The 20,414-nt window shown below is 51.7% G+C and overlaps 1 protein-coding gene and 1 non-coding gene across 2 annotated transcripts; one reads left to right on the forward strand and one right to left on the reverse strand.

The window, feature by feature from the left end:
* Positions 1-1,099: 1,099 nt before the first annotated feature.
* Positions 1,100-3,171, reverse strand: INDA1_3 (Amino-acid permease inda1; the record flags this gene model as incomplete). The annotated part of the gene is made up of 6 exons (XM_065759488.1): positions 1,100-1,360; positions 1,429-2,243; positions 2,294-2,486; positions 2,560-2,736; positions 2,790-2,845; positions 2,904-3,171. 6 exons carry the CDS (start codon positions 3,169-3,171, stop codon positions 1,100-1,102), a joined length of 1,770 nt encoding a protein of 589 aa, XP_065611871.1.
* Positions 3,172-11,002: 7,831 nt separating this feature from the next.
* N0V96_012065 lies at positions 11,003-11,083 on the forward strand. Its single transcript has one exon. It is a non-coding gene; the product is annotated as a tRNA-Gly (tRNA).
* The last annotated feature ends 9,331 nt before the right edge of the window (positions 11,084-20,414 follow it).

The raw sequence follows: 20,414 nt of genomic DNA on the forward strand, positions 1-20,414 counted from the left end.
CTGAAGCCGATGTCCTGGATTTCTTGAGACGTTGTAAGGATGTTGCTTTCCGTGGTTTCGGTCTCTCACTTGAGTAAATGGAGGCTTGACTTGATCATGCCGGCTGTTGTTGAATAGCTTATATGTTCCGTTTTCTTTGAGTGACTCCTTGGTACTGAGAAGCAGATGAATCATTAGCTATTTTCAATTTTCGCTGGGATGGCTGGTCGTTGATACACGATACCTGACACGTACAATCAAGATTCACAGAGAGAAGGGAAGATGTTGGTCGAGAAGTCCAAGTAACAACCCTTTTGTAGCTGCATTCTATACAAAAATGAAACATGACAGCCGGATTTGGGTAATTACAAGCTTACTGGCAGCCATGACTGGTCCCCTGGGTCCCTAGCACTGACAAGGCGCCCGGGCATGGCGCCGAGATCGCCCACCTTGTCGTTCGCCGCATCGCCTGCAGGATACGGATAGCTACCTCGAACCCAGAACAGCGGGGTTCCGAAACATTCTAGACTACTTCTTTCGCATGTGAGCCAAGACTGCAAGCAACACTGAGTACTGGGCATAGGCTACCAACATACCATTTGCACACCCTCCGAGAAGGCTCCCATACAATACGTACCGCAAAAAATGTCCAGCATTGGAGGAGGCTCCTGGTAGTCAGATTGGATCAACCGTCTTACAAATTCGTCACCGTTTAGTGTTTATCAGGGTGCTCGAGGTCTTGACGGAATAAGCTGTTTTAGATGTCGTTCGCAACAGCAAGATCACGAGCGGTCCGCAGCTACATCTATTGCGGTTGGCAACAGAGTACGCTTTTCTTTCCAGGCCCATGGCACTTTGGATGATGGATCCCACCCATGTTTGGCAATACAAGCCGAAGATAACAGGTAAGTAAGTTTACGAATGGACAAAAACATTTGACTTCTATGATGATGAAAACTCAGATTGGTTAAGGCGATAAGCTGTTTGTGGTATGTAAGGACAAAATACTGAAACCATACTTCGCCCAGATTGCTCCCTGTTTCTTGAGCCGCGAGATGCTATTTCTTTTCTGGATATAGAAACACAGGCGTGTCTTCGGATATGGCGCTTGCACACAGGTCTAGAAGAATCTGTTGTACATGCGCTTCCACGTAGGCCAAGAAGCGACCTCGGCCTTGTAGCGGTTCATCTCCTCCCAGTCGAGCTCGCGACGTCCAGTATCAACGTCCATCTGATGGGTCCGGAGCCAACCAGTGCGCTTCCAGGCGAAGCCAATGATCCAGAAGACAATGATAACAGGGACAGTGACCATGGCTTCGAAGAATCCAGCGGCATCGTTGAGCTCGTTGCCTTGTCCTGCGGGCGCGATGGCAACAAAGAGCTGCGTTCGAGGTTAGACCGTGTACAAAGAGGAAGCGTCGTGCGATGTATGGAAAGAAGAAAGCTTACTTGAGCAATGAGTACAAGGATGCAGAGAATCAACCCGACCCAGGATCCGGCAACACCGAAGGCAGCCTTGAAAGGGATCTCATCGACAGTGTGTCCATGGTAGGCCCAAGCCTTGCGGAATCTAATGTGAGCCAGACAGATGGATCCCCATGTGAATAGGGCAGCGAGTGCCGACATGGCAAGGAGCCAGTTAAAGACCGTCTCGCCACTAGCGTCCAAGTTGATGTAGGCAAGGGCGCCGCAGACAAGGTGGACAGCAACCGAGGGCAAAGGACGGCCGGACTTATCGACATAGGTGAAGATCTTTGGAGCATAGCCCTGTTGCGCAAGAGCCGTCAAAGTGCGGGAGCCTCCATAGACGCAAGAAACTCCCAGGGACAGGACTGACACCAAGATGATGGAATTCATGAAGTGATCGTAGCCGTTCAAGCCAGCATACTTGGCGGCCAATACGAACGGCGATGTACCTTCAGCATAAGGGTTGTCGGCACCAAGAATGTTCTCATCGTTGGAGCTGATGAGGAGGCCAACGAAGAAGAGGCCGAGGATGTAAAATAGAGTGATACGCCAGAAGACCTGCTTGATGGCACCTGGCAAGGACTTCAAGGGGTTACTGGATTCGGCAGCGGCCAAGCCAACGAGCTCGGTACCAGCGAATGAGAATGCAGCAGTAACGAATACGGCGCAGAATCCTTTAAAGCCGTTCTTGAATGCGCCAGGGTCGTACCAGTATCGCGCACCCCAGTACTCGTCATAGCGGCCACCGGCAGGGCCACCGCCGCACACCAGCACTAGAGCCACAATCATGAAGATGACTGCAGAAGGTGTGAGTACGTTGTAAAGGTCACAAAGAGTGTGAGCTTACCGATGGCCGAGAGCTTGAGGAGGGACGACCAGAATTCTTCCTCGGCATATCCCAGAGTTCCGAAAATGTTGATGAAGGTAATTGCAGCCCAGAAAACTGTGATCCAAACAGCGAGACTGATGTCTCTGGCTCCTTCCCAGTAATTGATTGTCAAACCACAAACCGTCAACTCGAGAGGTAGGACGATGGCCCACTGTGATTTGTAGGTTAGATACGTGGTTATACTCGGAAGAGGCTTGTTTGGTCCGAGAGGTAAAGTGGCTTACTTGAAAGACGTAGTTCCATCCCATCGCAAAGCCCCAAGAAGGATCAATGAACCGAGTCGAGTATACGTAGAAGCCACCAGACACAGGGTACATAACAGCCAGTTCACCAAGAGCGTAGACGACATTGAACATCATGATACCAATAATCGAGAAATCGAGAAGAATAGAGCCGGGACCCTGTATTTGGTCAGCGCGATACTCGAACATATGCAGGTTATGATAGAACAAACACCGGTAGCTAGCGCACCTCCAGATCCGACGAAAAAGCCGGCACCAATAGAACCGCCTGAACGGGTGGCAAGGTCAGCAAAGATGTCTGCAGAGACGATGTCTTGTTTCCATACCAATAGCAATCATGTGTAAATGACGAGTCTTCATGGTACGGTCGAGCTCAACGATGCCATGTCCATAGTCTCGGCGCTTGAAGGACTCAAAGTTGAGTCCATTGCGAGTGTAGAAGTCCTCGTCGCGCTTCGCACCTCCATGGCTGAGATGACCCTCGCCGATGGCGTTTCCAGGCTTGCTCGGGACGCCCACAGTATGACTTTCGGGTTGGACTTGGGTAGTCTCGGGCGTCGAGACGCCATCATGGACGTCCTTTTCGGTCGCCATGTCGGGCAGATGTCTACCTTGTTCTTCGGCGCAATCCTCGAGCAGAGAATGATACTGGTATGGCTTGGGGCCTTTTGAGAAAACAAAAGCCTGAGGTGGATCGAACAATGGGATTGGGAGGCCCAGGGGCACCAAGTGCAAGGGAGGGATCAGGCGGGCCTGAAGTAGTAGATTGTGGTGAAGCACAAGGAGAGGAGGAAGTCGATTGCGGTCGATAGGGGGACGCGGTGTATTAAAAGGAAGACGCGGCCGATCAGTAATACCGCCTCAACCTCGTCGTCCATCCTATCAGCAATTCCGCATGCTCGCATCCTATTCGGCGTCGCCTTGTCGCGCCGAGAAGCTACTTCTGGACATGGCTATCTGCGGCGAAGGTATGCGGGTGGGATCAGGGCGACGTAAACGCAAGTCGAAGGCGCTAATCGACGAGTGACAGTCCTCACAGGAGAGATGAACAATCCGGAGAGAGTAAGATGGGTGTATGCCAAGGGCCAGAGGAAGGCCAAGTGTTGGGGAAGTGGAGTGAAGCAGACGGGGTGCTAGACGAGAAGAGAAGGTGAAAGTCGAGCTTTCCATGGAAGCGTATGATTGACAAATTGCGGGCTCATCGATTAGAGTCTTGGGAGCTGGCAAGCTGGACTCGAGAGAGGGAGACTAGAATGACCATGGGATGGTGGTGGTGGGCGTGGGCGTTGGAGGTCGACGGGGAAGAGAAGAGAGGAATACGACAAGGATGTCGCTTGAACATGGTATGTCGGTGCCATGAGAAGGAGACATGATGGAACATCATGAGAGGTACCTTTACGTACCGGAGTCGTAGCTTGCCATTATCAGCGGAGCCCGCCCGGGCAGCTGCATGGAAGGTCATTCCGCGCCTTCTAGGGGCGTCGGGGGGCGCCGATCTTGGCGGAGAGGTGTGGGTCCTCGGAAGTACCTTAGTGCCTGCTTAGGTAAGGCAGTCGGCGGACGTGGAGGAAGGAGGAACCAGCGGGTGGTGGGGGCCTGGAAGGAGTAGAAGGAAAGGAAAGGGAAGGCGCGAAAGGACCCAGACGCACCTGCCGCGCCCACCTTCCACTCACGACATCCACTGGAACAATTGAAGAAATTATTCTCTATCAACTGTGCCGCTCTCATGCCTTGAAATACTCGACCAAAATCGAGCCTCGGACAAATGCTACCACCATCTTCCATCCTCTCCCGGCATGACTCCCGTCTGACAAGCGCGTCTCCTGCCGGCCGTCCTTGCGCTCACCCGCCGCCCATGGCACCATCAATGACCGTCAATAGCATTTCATCGTCAATAATTCATTTTCTTCCATATCCAGTATTCAGGCACGCGCACGCCATAAGAAGACGGGAAACACCAGTACGATAGCCACATCGATCGCTTGACACTCTAAGCCTTCGATGGACTGCCATTTCGATCCTCCCACGCTTCTCTTCTCCACGAGTGCCTCTCATTTGCGGTTGCAGACTTGGTACGCCTGCCGAGCCCTTGGCCGAACCAAGAACATCACCTCCAGGCCAGTCAGCGTTGAAGTTGGCAGCACAGAATCACACACGCGATTACGTATTCGCAAATTGAAATGAACGAACAAACTCTTCCGAGCGGGTACATGACCGATACTTCCCCGAGACTCCCACAGCTTTCCCCAAGCAGCGCCGCCTGCATTCTCGTTTCCCCTAGCCGCCCAGAGACAAACGATGCACAATCCACAAATATGCGCCATCTCACTCGCCAGCCGAGAAATGCCAACCATCGCCAACAGGTTGGCAATTTTTGGCACCTTCTATCGACACTTCACGACTGGTACCAAGCACCCGCCAAGTTGTAATATCGGTGTTGGCACCCTCGCCACGGCAAGATAAGCCCTCAACGCCATCCTTTGGGACGCCTTCCACCGGCCTTTGCACCTGCCAAAGGCACGAGCCCAAGAGTCCATTTCGGATCGCACCAAGAGCACCAGATAGCACCAAGATCTAGGTTGAGCCGACCATAACACTACGCAACCTATGGTTCGTGGGCCTCGTTCGCAGATTTGGACCAGCAGCTCTCGTCAAAAATCCAAGGCGAACATTTCGCCTATCTCTTAACTTCAGTCCGACATATTCCATCGACCCTCTGGACCCTTACGACCTTCTTGAATCGAGAGGCTGCGCCGCCTGCTTGGTCTTGGAGGGCTGCTGATTGAGCCTTCTCTAGGAGGTGTCGTTGTCTCGGCACGTCAGCCACGTCGTCAGGGTACGAGAGAGGCTGATTTCCCCCGCACCTGGATCACCTGCTAGCACACCCGCAGGCCGTCCCAGGTAGCACCCAACCTGCTGACTTCTGCCCATCGAACACGCCATGCCACACCGGTAACACCACCTCGTTCACCTCTTCTTTCCGTCCTGGTCAGCTAGCATCGACCTGCCGCCCGAGGAGCGCCACGCATACCTAAATTCTTCATTCGACCGAAACGAAACCTCGGCCGATACTTTCCGTGTTTGCAACGGTATTTGTACAAGTTGGATGGGACTCCCGCCAGTCACGAGCTGCGATACGCGCAGCAACATTTCTTCAGGCTCCGCGCCTTGTCTTCCACCCTTGAAGCTCCCTTGAGACTTACAGACTAGATACAAATCATGGTAGCCTGCGAGAGGTTTCGGTATTGTTACATTTTGCAGCCACGAGCTGATTTTTTTTGCCGAGCCGACGGGTCCTTCAGCAGACGAATCGTAACCGAAGCATCAGCTCCCAATCGTCTACCAAGGCCGGGCGTCTTGCACTAAGCCAGCCTTCGGCCTCATCTTCGACTTCGAGAAATATCACCGAGACAAGGGGCAAACAGCAGCGTAGGGCATCACTAGCACTGAATTGGTACTGAACTGGATCCTTTGGGACGGCCATGCCGGAAACTACCCTGTAAGTTTCCCTCCGATTGGGCGCCCAATAGTGGTTCCCCTTCACTTCCACCACACCTTGTTCAGTGGGGGCCAGACCAACTATACTCGAACCAGTGAGCTTCAGACGATAGGGAGGGATCAACACAAATGACTGACACAAGGTTTGAGAGCTGATTTTATTCTACCAACTGCTTACCAAAGGCAAAAATTGTGCCATAGGACGCTGGATTCAGGTATGAGGTGAGCTAGAACGGGTTACTGAGTCTGTAGTGACGTAATAGCGTATAGATTTCTGGCAGCATAACTTCGCTATCCCCTTGACAATTATCCTAGATCTCCTGCTACACGAGAACAATGTCTTCTGCTTCAAGCTCCTCTTTGTCTACAACTTCCATGAACTCCCCTTCCATTAAACCATCAACATAGCACTCCCCGACCAGGGCCCACGCGGGCCTTCCATGGAAGAGTCCTGCGTCCCTTAGTACAACCGGCACTGAACAGCCGAATAGAATAGCTATGCGATCTCCTACTTCAGTATCCGGGGGCACAAAACCCAGATACTTCCTTGAAGTTGCCAGTCTTCGATCATTAGATACCATGACCTCCATCGAAGACAGAAGTTGAGCTGTGTGCTTCATATCGCACGCCCACTTGCCTTCGCTGGATTTCGCGTGTAATATCTTCACGAACTCACTGGGTAAGTGGGAGGCACCCCTTTCCCCTTCTAATAACAGCCTATTTCCCACTAGCGCTCTAAGAAATGCCCCATTCAGATTGCTTTCATTGGTGAGGCCAGTAATCTCATCCAATCCTAGCAATCGAATCCAGTTCTCCCAAGGGAGTTCGATCCTAAATCCGTTGACATGGCGCTGAACAACGCCTCCCAGGCCGATGGTCGTTATTGTGTCCACGAAGAAGCCTCCGACCACGAGTTGCAAATGGTTCTTTGACTTTGAGCAGGCGGCACGAAGATTGTCTTGAAAAGAAGAGTACCTTTGCACGAATGTAACGGAATGACCGGATGCGAAGTAAACCGCGTTGTTGTGTGCCTTGAATTGATGAGTCGGGCTGTGATGAGTTGTCACGCTACTGGCCTTTCCAATGCATTTGTAGCAGAAATCGAGTTTTTCGCAGTCAACGCACTCGTACCCGGTGCCTTGTATCTTGCTGTGGCATCCGTCGCAGAAGAGCGTCTCTCTGCAGCGGGTAATACTACCTGTCGGGCAGGGCTTTGGACGATAACCTTCTTGGCCGCTCCTCACTGTGGATAAGGGCTGTCCGAATGTCGTTAGGGATCTTGTGTTGTATCCATGAAACCGATATGAATGGTCGGGCGTAAAGTTGATGGTCTGGAGACCATACCACGGAATCCAGGAGGAAGGATGATTAACAGAGAGAGAGAAGGATCTGTCTTGTAAGCGTCTGCAGATAATGTCTAGACTGCCAGTCTTTTGTACGATATGCAATGTAGCTTTTGCAAAGGTTTCCGTGGTCGTGGCTTTGTCTGAGTAGTCTGGAAACCATTCCTCCGTGTCAATGTCACTTGCCATCGATAAGAAGGCATAAACACCGTCTCGGGTATCGAAAGACTCGAGTCCCGAAAAGTTGTCTAAAAGCCTCTCCAAAGTGAGAGATGGTTTGTCTCCTCTCATGACTGCACTATATGCTCGCCAGACTCGTAAAATAGTGTCGATAGGATCAACCACCTGTGCCGTGTTCTTATGAGTGTAAACACGGTTTCCATGAACCCTTCGGCATTCGCTATAGACTGGTAACTCTTTCCGTAGATGGTAGGATTTCAGTTGAAGAAACCCACAGAGCCACACGAGATAGCCTAAACGAAAGGTCCTGCTACCCAAGTGAGCGTGTTTCTGGTTAGATAAAACAACCTCTTGAACCGCCCAACGCCGCGAGAACCAAGGCCTATTGATCAGATCAACAAATGCTGCCCATGACTCGTCCGTTTGGGTTTCCCCAAAGCGCTCCCCTGCTTTTGCGACTTGGTCGGACAACGGGCTAGACCAAGCGAACTCTTCGTGCCCGTTTTCGACCAGGCAGTCTCGAAATGACTGTAGGAGATCAAGGGCAACATCGCTATTCTCTGACCACTCCCCCAACCATATGACGATGCTTTGCGATCTGTAGACCAAATCCATAGTCGCGACCTGATGGCCCTTCTCGACGTTGTCCGTTTGGTTGATGCAGATCGCATCAATCCATAATATGCGGGCTTCTTTCTTCCGAAGCTGCTTGAGACACGACTCGAGATTCGGTCTTATGGCGAAAGATTTCCATGCAGAATCTCCGGTATCTCTAAGCCAAATTGAGCATGATGCGTCTTGCTGGCCCCAGGTGTAGGACAAGGGCTGGTATGATGGTGCTTCTTCGCGTCGACAGACAATCACCTCGGCGCAAAGACTCGTTGGTTCAGCATCGGAGGCTGATGAAAGCTTTAGCAGTCTCATGTATTTTCTTGGATCCGGTAGTGCTTTGTATTCGTATGTCGACATGGCCGGTGGATTGGTTGGGCGTCGAAGGCGATTAGGCGAACGATTGTCGGAATGTTTACACTTTCTTGAAATCTTACTTGGAATAGAGTCCCCGAGGCGAGTGTCGTGCTACTGTGCTAGCAGTGAGGCAGCATCTATATGTTTTCAGTCGCGTATTTGATAAGCCTCTCGAAATTCGGGTACTCCCAAAGGGTATGTTCTGTGCCAAGTGACACGTAACGCACACTGTCAGGTGCCTGAGACACAGGCGAGTACAAATGACATATTCAGATCTACACCACCAATCATCATGTTATATGGAACATTGAGACCTCGGGATGATGTGTCTCCAGCAGAACCGGCTTCGACCAGTCTGGTGTAACGTGGCTTCGGTGAGAGAAAGTAGTACTTAGTGGCTCCTTACATATCCTAAGCCAGGTCAAACAACATGCTCCAATGAATTTGGAAGATTTAGATGTACGTATGAAGGCTAGTACGTAGTCTGTTGCCGATCAAATGATCAAAGTATTTACAACACGTAATCACGTGGTTTGGCCAGGTATTGACTGGCCGCTTCTGCTGGAACGTTGCGTCATCGGTGAAGCTGGACCCGATGACTCGTTGAGTCCATAACCAGATTTAATTCTTACATCCCACGTTGTTGGACCTTGTTCAACAAAGCATAGAACATAAGTCAATGATGTGCGAGGTGGCAGCTGTGAACTAAGATTTGCAACCCCTGTTCCCTCTCTTACTCGTTGGAGTCAAGGTAGACTCAAGTGGCATTGACAAGAATAGTCCCGTCTGTTTGAGAGCATAATGTTCGCTATTGGAAGAACCGCCCATGTGGATTTATGACTTCTCAGGCAGCACAAAAGCCCTACATCAGAAAGAACTCCGGGGGTATCACTTTAGCTGCTTGATATCTGGGGGCCTTCTCGGGATTTGGTGGATGAAAGCTACAAAAGATTTTGGGCCTCACCTCTAAAAACGGAAGACTTGATACTTGATCTGCATCATGAATTCTTGATGATAAATTCTGACTACTCAGCGCCCATCAGCCAGCGTGAATACCGAGTGTGGTCGTAACTGTGGCCGGCGAGGCCTTCCGAACCTTCTTCAAGGACAGGCAATCAAAGCCATCTATCAAAGTATCAAGAGCCTAAGCTTTGAACCATTCAAGTGTTACGGAAACAGCTTACTTCTGACAGTGCTAGCTGCAAGAAACTCTCTCGGTGTCAAAGATGGATGGTTCGACTCTTCATCTGGCCCACATCTAAGTACCACCTGAGGGCATCTCGGCGAAGCAATGATGGATTGTTGCCATACCTGAGATAATGTTGCGGTGGGCGCTCAGCTATAGTAGCCTGACGGCAATTGCCTCCTACTTGATAACGGCCCAGACATGGCCGGGTCACAGGTGTGATCAAATTGCCGTGGGCTATGGCGCTTGAATCAGGAACGGAGACTACAAAAACAACTACCCCACTACAGACATGTGGTAAGGCACAGCAGCTTGAGAGGCTTGGGGCTTTCCAGCCGACTCAGCGTTCGGTTTGTTTTAGCAGCAGACTCATGTACCGTAATGCCTTGGCATTGCTCTTCTTGCTTTGGCCTTTCCCAGCCCCTTTCCCATTATTTCAGTACCAATTTCAGCACGGCATTTCTTTGGGGCCAAATTTCTTTGGGGGTGTTCAGTAGAGAATGTACTTCAAGTGGCCAAATATGGTGATTAGAAAGGGGAACAATTATGGGTTGTCTGGGATACTATTTTAGGCGATTACGGAAGTCAAGAGGAATTCACAAGCAGATAGAGAAACAGATTCGAACAAAGTAAAATGTTCATGCCCCAGACCTGTGCGTAGTCTCTAGAGTCCTCAACAAAGCCGATAGACACGACACAAGGTGAAGATAAATTACACCCTAGTGGGAGCTGCCAAAGGCTACGTGAGCAACATGGCGAATCGCGCTGCCGTTGAATGCTGCAGAATAAGAAGAGCAAGCTAAATCGCAAACTCATGGGGGAAGTTCAACTTGGAGGACCTATTGTGTATTAATGATTTTGTCCTGTTGTTGAAATGATGGTTTCTAACCTGCAGCAAAGGCACGGACCCGAGTTGGAAGACGCGGCAAACGTGCAATCGTCCAACGGAGGCAAAATACGGTCCAAATTCTGTACAAATTCACTGAAATGAATCCAATTCTTTCACATTTGACATCCAGGCCTGAGCCCAAGACATTACAACACTGAGTAACGCGGTTAGAGATTGCAGATCAAATCACAGATACATGCAGAAGCATCTTTGGCGGCCCAAACCCCTGTTCACCGGCGGGTGCTCCACACACATAAGGGCCCCAAAACCCTCACCAATCTAACCACAATCCACCCACCCGCACCACATCCCTACTCAAGACACAGACTTGTCATCCAGAATATCACAGCTCATCAGCTTCCAGCGTCGATGGTTTAGTGGTAAAATTCTCCGTTGCCATCAAGCAGCGTCGGGGAGCCGGGGGTTCGATTCCCCCTCGACGCAATCTTTTGCTATTGTGATGGATTTCCTTGGACTAGGATCCCTTTTTTGTCATTTTCGAGCAGATTTGGCACTCGATTATGTATCTGGGGTCAATAAACGTGAAAGAAATCTCATGGGGCATGTTGATGCTGATGGGAACAGAGAAAAGGAAGGGGGGGTAGGGGTATCGGTAGTCCCGTGCCTTTCGTTGCGACGACCCCTTTCGACTTCTCGGCAATGAATTCGAATTTCTGGGAATCATGAGACATTGAGTGATGCTGAGGCAATGCTTGTTCCCCATCAGCCTTGTTCTGACAAGCTTTTCAGCCCGTCAAAGACCTTGACTCACTCAGCATCCTTCCTTGTCCTAGCATATTGTCCTAGTGATCTCCGCTCGAGATCTGAAATAGAGTAGCCTTCATAACCACAAATCTGCAGAGCGTATCTCTTCAAGTTGCTATGGTTTCTCAGTCCCCCATGTTTCTGAATTTCAGAGACTTCCATCTAGAAACGAATGTCGTCCTAGTTTTGGAAGAAGCAATCCCGATGTCAGGTAGACGTAATTTAGATTCTCAACCGCAGTTGAAGGGCCGAGAAAGACATCCTATCTTCTGTCTCTGGTAGATTGTATGTCTAGGAAGGATCATCGTGGTATCGAACAAGTCGCTCGCCGCTTGCGACCTGTCTCGAGCTTGTTCGTATCAGTGTGGCATGCCAGGAAGCGGAAGATCTTTTTGCTATAACGAAAAGGGAGTTCATTCAGCCAGCAAGACTTCACATCGAGTAAGCATGCCTGTCAGATCTACACGAACATCAGTGCCGATTGGAAAGCTCAAGGGTTACACGAGATTCGAGTCGGAGGCAGAGGTGACAGGGTAGGCAGAAGTAACCCGACGTGGGACGCTGTACATCTTGCAATGGCATGGCGATGTGTGTGGCACTCGTAGAGTCTCCATTGACACAAGCGAATGCGTCGATGATCTATGACTCTTCACTCATGTCGACTCATCTAGTCGAGGAGCCTCATTGTTCGGTGTACGCAATTTAGGTGGTTCACGAATCATGATATGGACGTTGGAATACTGACGCTTTAGGTATCTAGGCATTGTCATCTCGTTGAGGCTGTAAACCTGGATAAGGTAGACAAAGCGACACAACCTTGTAGACGCAAGCATCACTATGACTCATCTTACAAAATCTACGAGATTTTCTTGTATTTGAAGCACATCATCATCCATAATAAGGTATTGAGGTTCAGACTTGATCACATGCTCAACATTGAAGTTCGCTAAAGAGTTTAGATGTACTTCTTCACAGCCTTTGAGCACATTGGAGGCCTCCCTCAGGATACATCCTGAGAAATGAGGAGTCATCTGCCTCAGGCTCGTGATGATCACGACTCCTCCAGCAGCATCTCGTTGAGCCTCAAGGCTCCCGCGTTGCGTTTCACTAGCTACTCGGTAGACTGGGAACAGCTAGCTCGTAAACTAAACCTATCAAATATCCGACTTGCAGATTCACGGCCGCCCAGTGCGTAGACACTGTCCTCGATCTTCGATATCTAGAGGTCTTGATGCTCCAATAGGACTTCCACAATAGTGTAGACCGCGGATGTGACATCTCGATGATGTAGGGGTGTGTGTAATACTTCAGGAGTGCCGGACATGCTACAAAGACTCATACAAGATCCATCTATCAAGTATCGCGAGATATGGGCGAAGTCTCTTTCACAAGGTGTGAGCCATGTGAACCAGGGCGGACTGGCATCGGTCATGATCATTTGAAGAACACTGGAAACTTGCGGCACATGAAGATACGAGTCACCCTTTTAGAGTATCAATCATTTCTTCATGTATTACATCCAATGCATCACGGCGATAGACATCTTGATCTAGACCACTAGCCCGGGTCTGGTCACCCATACAAGCACAAGTAATCGTAATATCAATTGCAATTCGTCGATACCCACAACTGCTGCCTACCCCCAAGGCCAAATCTCATCCCCTGAAGAAGAAAGCTTCACCAAAACGATTCGCTCTCATCAACTCCCCAACCTCCTTAGTCTCACATCCACCATCCCAAGGCAACGGAATCATCGTCGTCATCGCACCCGGTGCCTGGCCCCCAAAGCAACATCCTCACCACCGCGTCCAATCCCCAGAAGAGTGGCGATATTCTCCCCGTGGCCTCAACCTCCTGTCATATGTCCCAGGAGCTTGCTTACACCCAGCCACCCCGTAACTCCCGGAACACAATATCAACCAATCAAAACCGATACAGCATCGGACTTTGCACAGCCTTCTTCCCCTGTGCCGACACAGCGTGAGGGAAAGCGAGTAAGAGGTTACAGAGAGAGTGAGAGTGGTGAATCGGGCAACTCGGAGTGAAAAAAAAAAACCCCCAGGTGTGAGTCACAAGGTGTGCGCGAAAGCGCCAGCAAATCACACACCCAAGTTTTCGGGTGTGGTGGTTGTGTGGTGGTGGTGCTGCTTTATACCGAAAGGACCACACACCGTCGCCGATACAAACACACGCACACACGCACACGCCTCGGAGATTTGGGGGGGCGTTTAAAGGTGAGAAAGTCGCAGATAAGACGCCGGCGCCAGCGTCAGCGGTGCAGCGACGATGAGATACACACCAGTGAGGCCACTTAGATGTCACCCAAGAAAGGGACCAACTCAAAAAGAAAGAGAGAATCAAAAAGCATGGTAAAGAAACACAGCCAACGCACAGTATCAGACCTCACCTCACGCCAGCTGTCCATCCATCGCCCAAATTGTCGAAATCGCAATCGAAAAATGTACCAGATTCCGACATTTCGTCAGCAGATGGATAACCGTGGATGGACCGATCTAGCCCCCCGATCCCTGGTCCCTCCTGGCCGCCCAACGAAAAACCTCACGTACCTTACCTCAACTCTCGGACTCAACTCACTTGGGCCCAAAAAAGAAGAAGAAAAGAAGGAAGAGAAGAGGGCAGAGAAAAAAAAAAAAAAGAGCCCGCAAATTTCCAATGAAATGCGTTGTCGATTTACCTTGCATCAACATGCATCTACGAAAAAACGCAGCCTGGTTATGGTGCAGCGTGCAGGCCTGCTCTCATTGTGCATGATTTCCCACGCTCAGTTGCTGCCCAAGATTGATTGGAACTTTTCGCAGTGCAGCCCGAGTCCGCCACACATGGCACACACACAGTCACACACACACACATACATATACACCACGCACTCAACGCACTTCTGCTGCGGGAACAGGAAGCGCTGCGTCATAACCCACGCGGTGGGAATTTCACCAGTAAAACGGAGAGTAAAAAAAAAAAAGGAGGTACTTGAGTGACTTCCACCAGAGGGGGCGTGTCCTTTCCCTCATCGTTGAAAAGATACATTGTATCGCAAGTACCACCAACTATTCCATTCCGTTGGGTATCGCAACCTGATAACACCATTTGTCATTCTCTATAGAACACCGCAGAAAATAAGAGTCACAACATCTCAAAGGGGGGTGTTGAAGCCCGGACAGGCTTTCGTCCCTTGTCCCTTGTGTCTCTCTCTTCAGCGCGACCCGAGACCCCGGGGACCCGCCTCGCACGCGAGAGATCCGGACGACGGACGGGCGGGCGGGGGGCGACCGGCCACAAAGTGGCGAAAAATCTCGAAATCCCATCCCATCCGAGCTTTTCATTGGTCATCATCACCGTTTGGTCCCCTGGAACTTAAGAGAAAGGAAGGAACACTGTGCCACATCGACAAGGATTACAAAGCCGGAGGCTAAGCCACATGTCTCCAGGGATTGCTTACCTCACCATATCCCTGACTGACCTATCCTGGCTCAGCTGCTTGGGGTACATCGGCCGGCTGTGGCGTCGGGGCCTGGGTTTTTGCACTTTTCTCTCTTAGTTTGGCCATCGGTGCACCAGTGTACCTGTTTTGTATCCGTACGCGCGTATCTTTTAACGACATGCCATTTCGAGGCTGTGGTCTATACTGCGTAACTTTACACATGCCGCTACGATTGCTGCTGACTATGAGGGGCTTCGCGGTGATGATGCGTTCTCCGTCATCTCGCTCTCGCTCTTTTTTTCGTGATTGCGTCAAGAACGATGGAAGAAGTGCGAGCTGAAGTCACATAAGGGGCTTCAGACTTTCATCCCACGGAGTCATCGTCTTTCCGAGCTTGTCTAGTATGAAGATCGAGCAGATCGAGCATCTCGGCCTCAACGATACTCCCCTCTGGCGTGCGGCCACAGCTTCGTCTTTGGCCGCAGCTGGTGAGTACAACAACCAGTCGATGGCATCTCCAAGACAACGGATGGATATCCAAAAACCACAAGTCCCAAATCCATATAGAACAACCCTCATTGGCTCAACCAGATCCCATGCCATCGGACCAGTCACCTCACACGCATCACCAGCCCTGACATCAAAAAAACCCCCTCCTGCAAAATAACCCCTCCTCCGATGCACAGCAATTCGCTACACTGATTCGCGAATTCTCGAAACTAAATAAATAAAAAATTCAAATGCACCCCAAAATTGAAGAAAACGGAAACCCAAAAACCTCCATCAACGAATTATAAACACTCACCAGTGGAATTAAAATGCAAATGCCCCTCTTGTTCAGCGAAACCCCTCTGCAAAAAGCCCTGGCCATGCACACTCCCCCGAGAAACCCTCCTCCCACCCCCTCGGTACCAACTTAGCTTCAAACCCCCCAGTCCTCCAGCTCAAGTCTGTCACCGCAGCCTTCGCCCAGGGAAACACTAGACATCCCCATCCCTCTCTCTCTCTCTCTCGATAGGGTAATCTGGCCCATAAAGCTGCTGGCTGCTCTTAGACTGGAATAGTGGGGGGGCATGATTCGATGCCTACATAGTGGTGCATTGCGTACTGCCCGGCAAACGCAACCAAGTCCATTTGGAATAAGGTGCCACCGCCCGGCGCGACCGGGATGATAATGGAGCGGGGCCCATCAAGGTCAGTCGAAGCAAAAAGAGAGAGCCAAGGCCAAAAAGCCAGACAGACATGCGTGGCGTTGCGGCAAGGCGTGCAGACCGCAGCGCAGCGCAGGGCGACAGACGGGACCAGGGCACCATCCGTTGGCTTGCCGTCCCCTACCCTCAAGAAGCATTACTCCGTAGTCCGTACATATGCCTCCTCCTTGTTTTCATGGCCCTAGGCGCAGGAGTAAGCGCGTGCGGCGTGCGGCGTACGGCGTGGTGAGGCTTCGCTCGCCCGTTGCCGCAACCCTGTCCGTCGATGCGTTGTCCACGGTCTACGGAGCCAGGCCCTCGCAGCTCCGAACGCACTGAAAATCAAGGAAATCTTCAGCATCTTCAACGAATCTAGAACAACGTGGATGCGAAGACGATCAAAGAGCCCCCCGACATGGGACCTGGTAAGGGGAAACATCGTGAAAACAGACAAGGGCTGGTCGACCGGCCGGCCGGCCACCCTTCCTATCGGTCTACACATCCAGCCAGAAGGGGGGTTTGGGGCAGGGGCCGAGGATCTCTTCACTAGAAGTATAGGACATCGACGGACAACTTTATCCGTTGCGGTCTTGCCGCTTACCGCTCATGATCGGCCGTCGATAATGCACTCCGCCAACCGAAGCGGAGGAAAGGAGCTGAGAAGAGCAAAAACCAGTGCCGCTCCTCCGCACACGCGGTCCACCGTCGAAACAGGCGCGACTCTCTTCCAGTTCCCACCATGCTCGTTCCCACTTGGTTGCATGGCAAAGATGCATGGCAAAGACAGAAGACGAGCAGGAAGACGTTGTATCCCGCTTTTCTTCGCTTCTCGCTTGTCGCTTGTACCGCAGCCCCGGGGTGAAAGGCGATCGTAGTCCGAATCCATCACAGGATCAGCCAGAAGCTTGGTAGAACCCTAGGGAGATGACAAGCTCGGTTTCTGTGCTAGTATCGCTCTCCGTATAGGTGAGCTGATCCTCCGAGTGACCATGTGTATGTGTTGTCCAAGTGTCATACGTCCGAGATACCACCACAGTTGAGTGAGGCCATACGCGCCACACCGTCTCGTGATGGCGATAGCCTCACTGGGGACCACCTGATACTGGCTCGAAGAATCGTACAATTGTACAGGCCAAAAAGTGATGTTTGTGTGCGCATCGCCGACGTCACTGAGCCCTAACTTGACCCTGTCAATGGTCATCAGGCGCATGCGGCATCTTCAACCCAACCAGGGGCAGCGGACATTTTTTTTGGCCTCGTTTGAACCACTGCGCAACAGAAAGAAAGCAGAAACAAACGCGGAAAAAGTCAAAATAGGGCATGAAGCAGCAGAAACCCCTCCTCTTCCCTCCTTCGCGTCTGCAACGACATGCAATGCCATGCAAGTGCCCCGCCAGTCCGTAAGGTGGAATGCGGTAATGGGAGGGCGGTTGCCATGGACGCAAAGAGTCGGTGAGGAGGGGCTTTCGCGCTGCGCCTGTCACATTTGCGGTCTGGGCCCGGAGTGCCGGGAACAGAAAATAGCAAGGAAGGAAAAGAAGAATAACAAGGCGGTTGCCAGAGTCCTTGCCTATTTTTGGCCAAAAATGGCTGTCAGTCTCAACGGTATTGGCCGAGTAAGGGCGTGAGATTTGTATGACGGGCGGAGTGGTGTATGAGGGCCGTGGTGTACGGTGTACATTTGATAGTCCGGCAGCATCGATCATGGAACAGCATGGACGGACTGCATGGCGGTGGGCATATAGGCGAATAGACGTCAGTGAGGGCATCGCCAGTGGGTATTCGATGCGTGTTTCGATATCGAAAGGGTGGGTGTGTGCGATTCGAAGCTGGTCGTCAAATGGTTGCAATGCATCGGAGGTGTTGGGTTAGGGGAGCAACACCAGGAGACGCCAGTGACCGGAGAGACGGAGAGTCGAAGATGACGGGAATGAATGAAGCAGCCGGGAAGACAATGCAAAATGCGGTGGACCCCTGCCGGCCGCAGGATTAGGGATGCGGATGCGGCCCTTCGTAGTGCAGTAGCGTCCCCTCCCAGCGGCCCTGGCCGTTCGACCATCAAACTTGACTGGCCATGCGGGCTGGTGCGCCGGAGGAGGAGGAGGGGATTTTGTCAAGTTCGCGGTGCGACGTGTTCATTGACACCCAATCAGAACCAAGGCCCTCCCTTGGATGACCTTCGAAAGGGCTTCGAGGAAGTTTGATAGGTGCAGTAGGACGGCCTACAGCCTTGGGCTGTTGGACAGCAGTGCAGCTGGACTCGTGAATGTTGGGACCGACGACATGAGGCTTTCCGTAGCGCGCTCTCAGTCTTCCTTCTCTCTCTCATACACTCCTACTCCTTCTCCCACACCGCACACTTTGCACACCTCTTTTGGTGTATTATGGCCTGCCTTGACGAGCACTCCTATGAGTCACTCCGTAGCGACCGTCCCATTCCCACCTCTGGTGCTATGACATGGTAGTAGGGCTGGCATGATGGGAGAGTGGTCTTGAATGAGGAGAGACGGGGAGTGAGATGAGACGTGCTCTATTCTCGGTGAGAGATGAAAATTTTTCACATCGATGCCGGGTAAAAAAGCAAATTACAGTACGCACACGGAACATTTGGCGCAACCTGCCGCATGGGCACGCACGCATGGCACCTCGGGAGTCTTGGAGTCAGGGCACACTCGCACACACCCGACACTGACACTAGCCGACGGGGGTCAATAATGACAACAATAACAACAATATGCAGGGAAGCAATCAAGTCTTCGGCCTGCAACTATACGAATCCATAGTGCGGTAGGGGAAAGAAAAACAAACAGACAGCCAAGGTCACGGTCAAGACGCGGCCTCGAGCCACTGACCGAGTATTGCGGCCCGCGGTGAAGTGCAGGTGAAGGGAGGGCCCAAGAGGTTTGCGGTCTTCTAGAACAAAATAATAGTTAAGAAAAAGTGTATTTTTTTTCTCCTTGTGGTGGGATGAAGCGAACCTAGCAAGCGAGATCCAGGACGCACCGAAGCCCTGTCGTCACAAGCCAGCGCCAGAGCGTGCGCGCGCGGCATCTAGCCAGACGGCTGGGTAAGGGTGGAGGAGAGACAAGGTCGAGGACTCGGAGAAGACGTTCAATGCTGGAGACGGGAGACGCTGGACCGGTGTGGAACCGATTCCAACTGCAACAGGGGAGCCGGAGCAGGGTGTTCGAAATGTTGCAACCTCCATCAACCCCACCCGGCACGCTAGGAACAGCAGCCTGTGTGACGCTATCTCGCTCGCTATGCACCTGCGCTGCAGGGAGCAGGGAAAAGGGGCGTGTAAGAAAAAGGGCATCAGAAGCTTTTGGCCTGGCGATATCCTCTCAAGGCGAGAGAAAAGGCCCATCTTCCCATCTCAGTGGCTCAACCTAACAGGTGGCCTGTCGACAGATGGAGCAAACCGATACAGTGGTTGTATCCATGCGGTCAAGAAACCGGACTGATGGAGTCGAGGACGCTGAAATCTTGAGTACAATAGCACTGACTGTATGGAGCAGTACAAGTGGTGAAGTACGGATATGACTGACGAATCATGAAATGGACATGTAAGTCGATCTCGGTCAGTCCTGACGATGCCGGGGTGCCGGTGGCCATCGGTGAGGAACCGGAAAGAATTCAAGTTGATGCCGGTTGCCTCTGAGGTGAGATGTTTCTTTGAGACTCGACTGGCCGAGGAATGCTGATGTTGAATTGACTTTGCCTGCCGCCTACTCTCGGACGGTCCCCTTGATTTGGACGTGTACACTGCGTACAGATAGCCAGGTTTTGAGTCGAGCGTACTTAGTTGTCCGTGAAGCGGGTGAGAGATGAGACGGATGAGCACGGACGGCAAGAGAAGAGAAGAGAAAAACAGATATCGGCCGAGACATGAGGCTGCTTGGTACACGACAAGACAGAACACGACGCGACTCAGGTCGTCCGATGGCTTGTAGGCCAGGCCGAGCCACGACAACGGTAGTGCATATGCGTACGAAAGCAATGGCTGATGAGACGGCGGCGGCAGTTTCGCAGGGTGAGTCGAGTCGATGCAGAGGCTCCCGGCAAGCCCTGCCCTACACAGGGCGGCGCATCGGGCAAAAGACCACATGGACATTCCAGGGGTTCAAATCGTTTTCAGTTGCGATCCCAGGGCGCCTGTCGCCTGTATTGCACGCAGCGCCTGTCTGGCCTCAGCTTATCATCAACTAGAGCGCGCGTAGGATCGAGGTATAGGTTTCCTTCAGTGGCTGCATTAGCTGAGCCTGCCGCTAGGACGGGACACATCAGGGCATGTCGCTTCCGAAGGCTGACAAACGCAAAGTCGCAGAGTCGCAGACGCCCTTGCTATCCCTTGCAGCGCTCCTCTACTGCTGAGAGACCA

This window comes from Colletotrichum fioriniae (assembly GCF_027942845.1).
Source record: "Colletotrichum fioriniae strain IMI 355084 chromosome Unknown scaffold_21, whole genome shotgun sequence".
Taxonomy (NCBI): Eukaryota; Fungi; Ascomycota; class Sordariomycetes; order Glomerellales; family Glomerellaceae; genus Colletotrichum; species Colletotrichum fioriniae.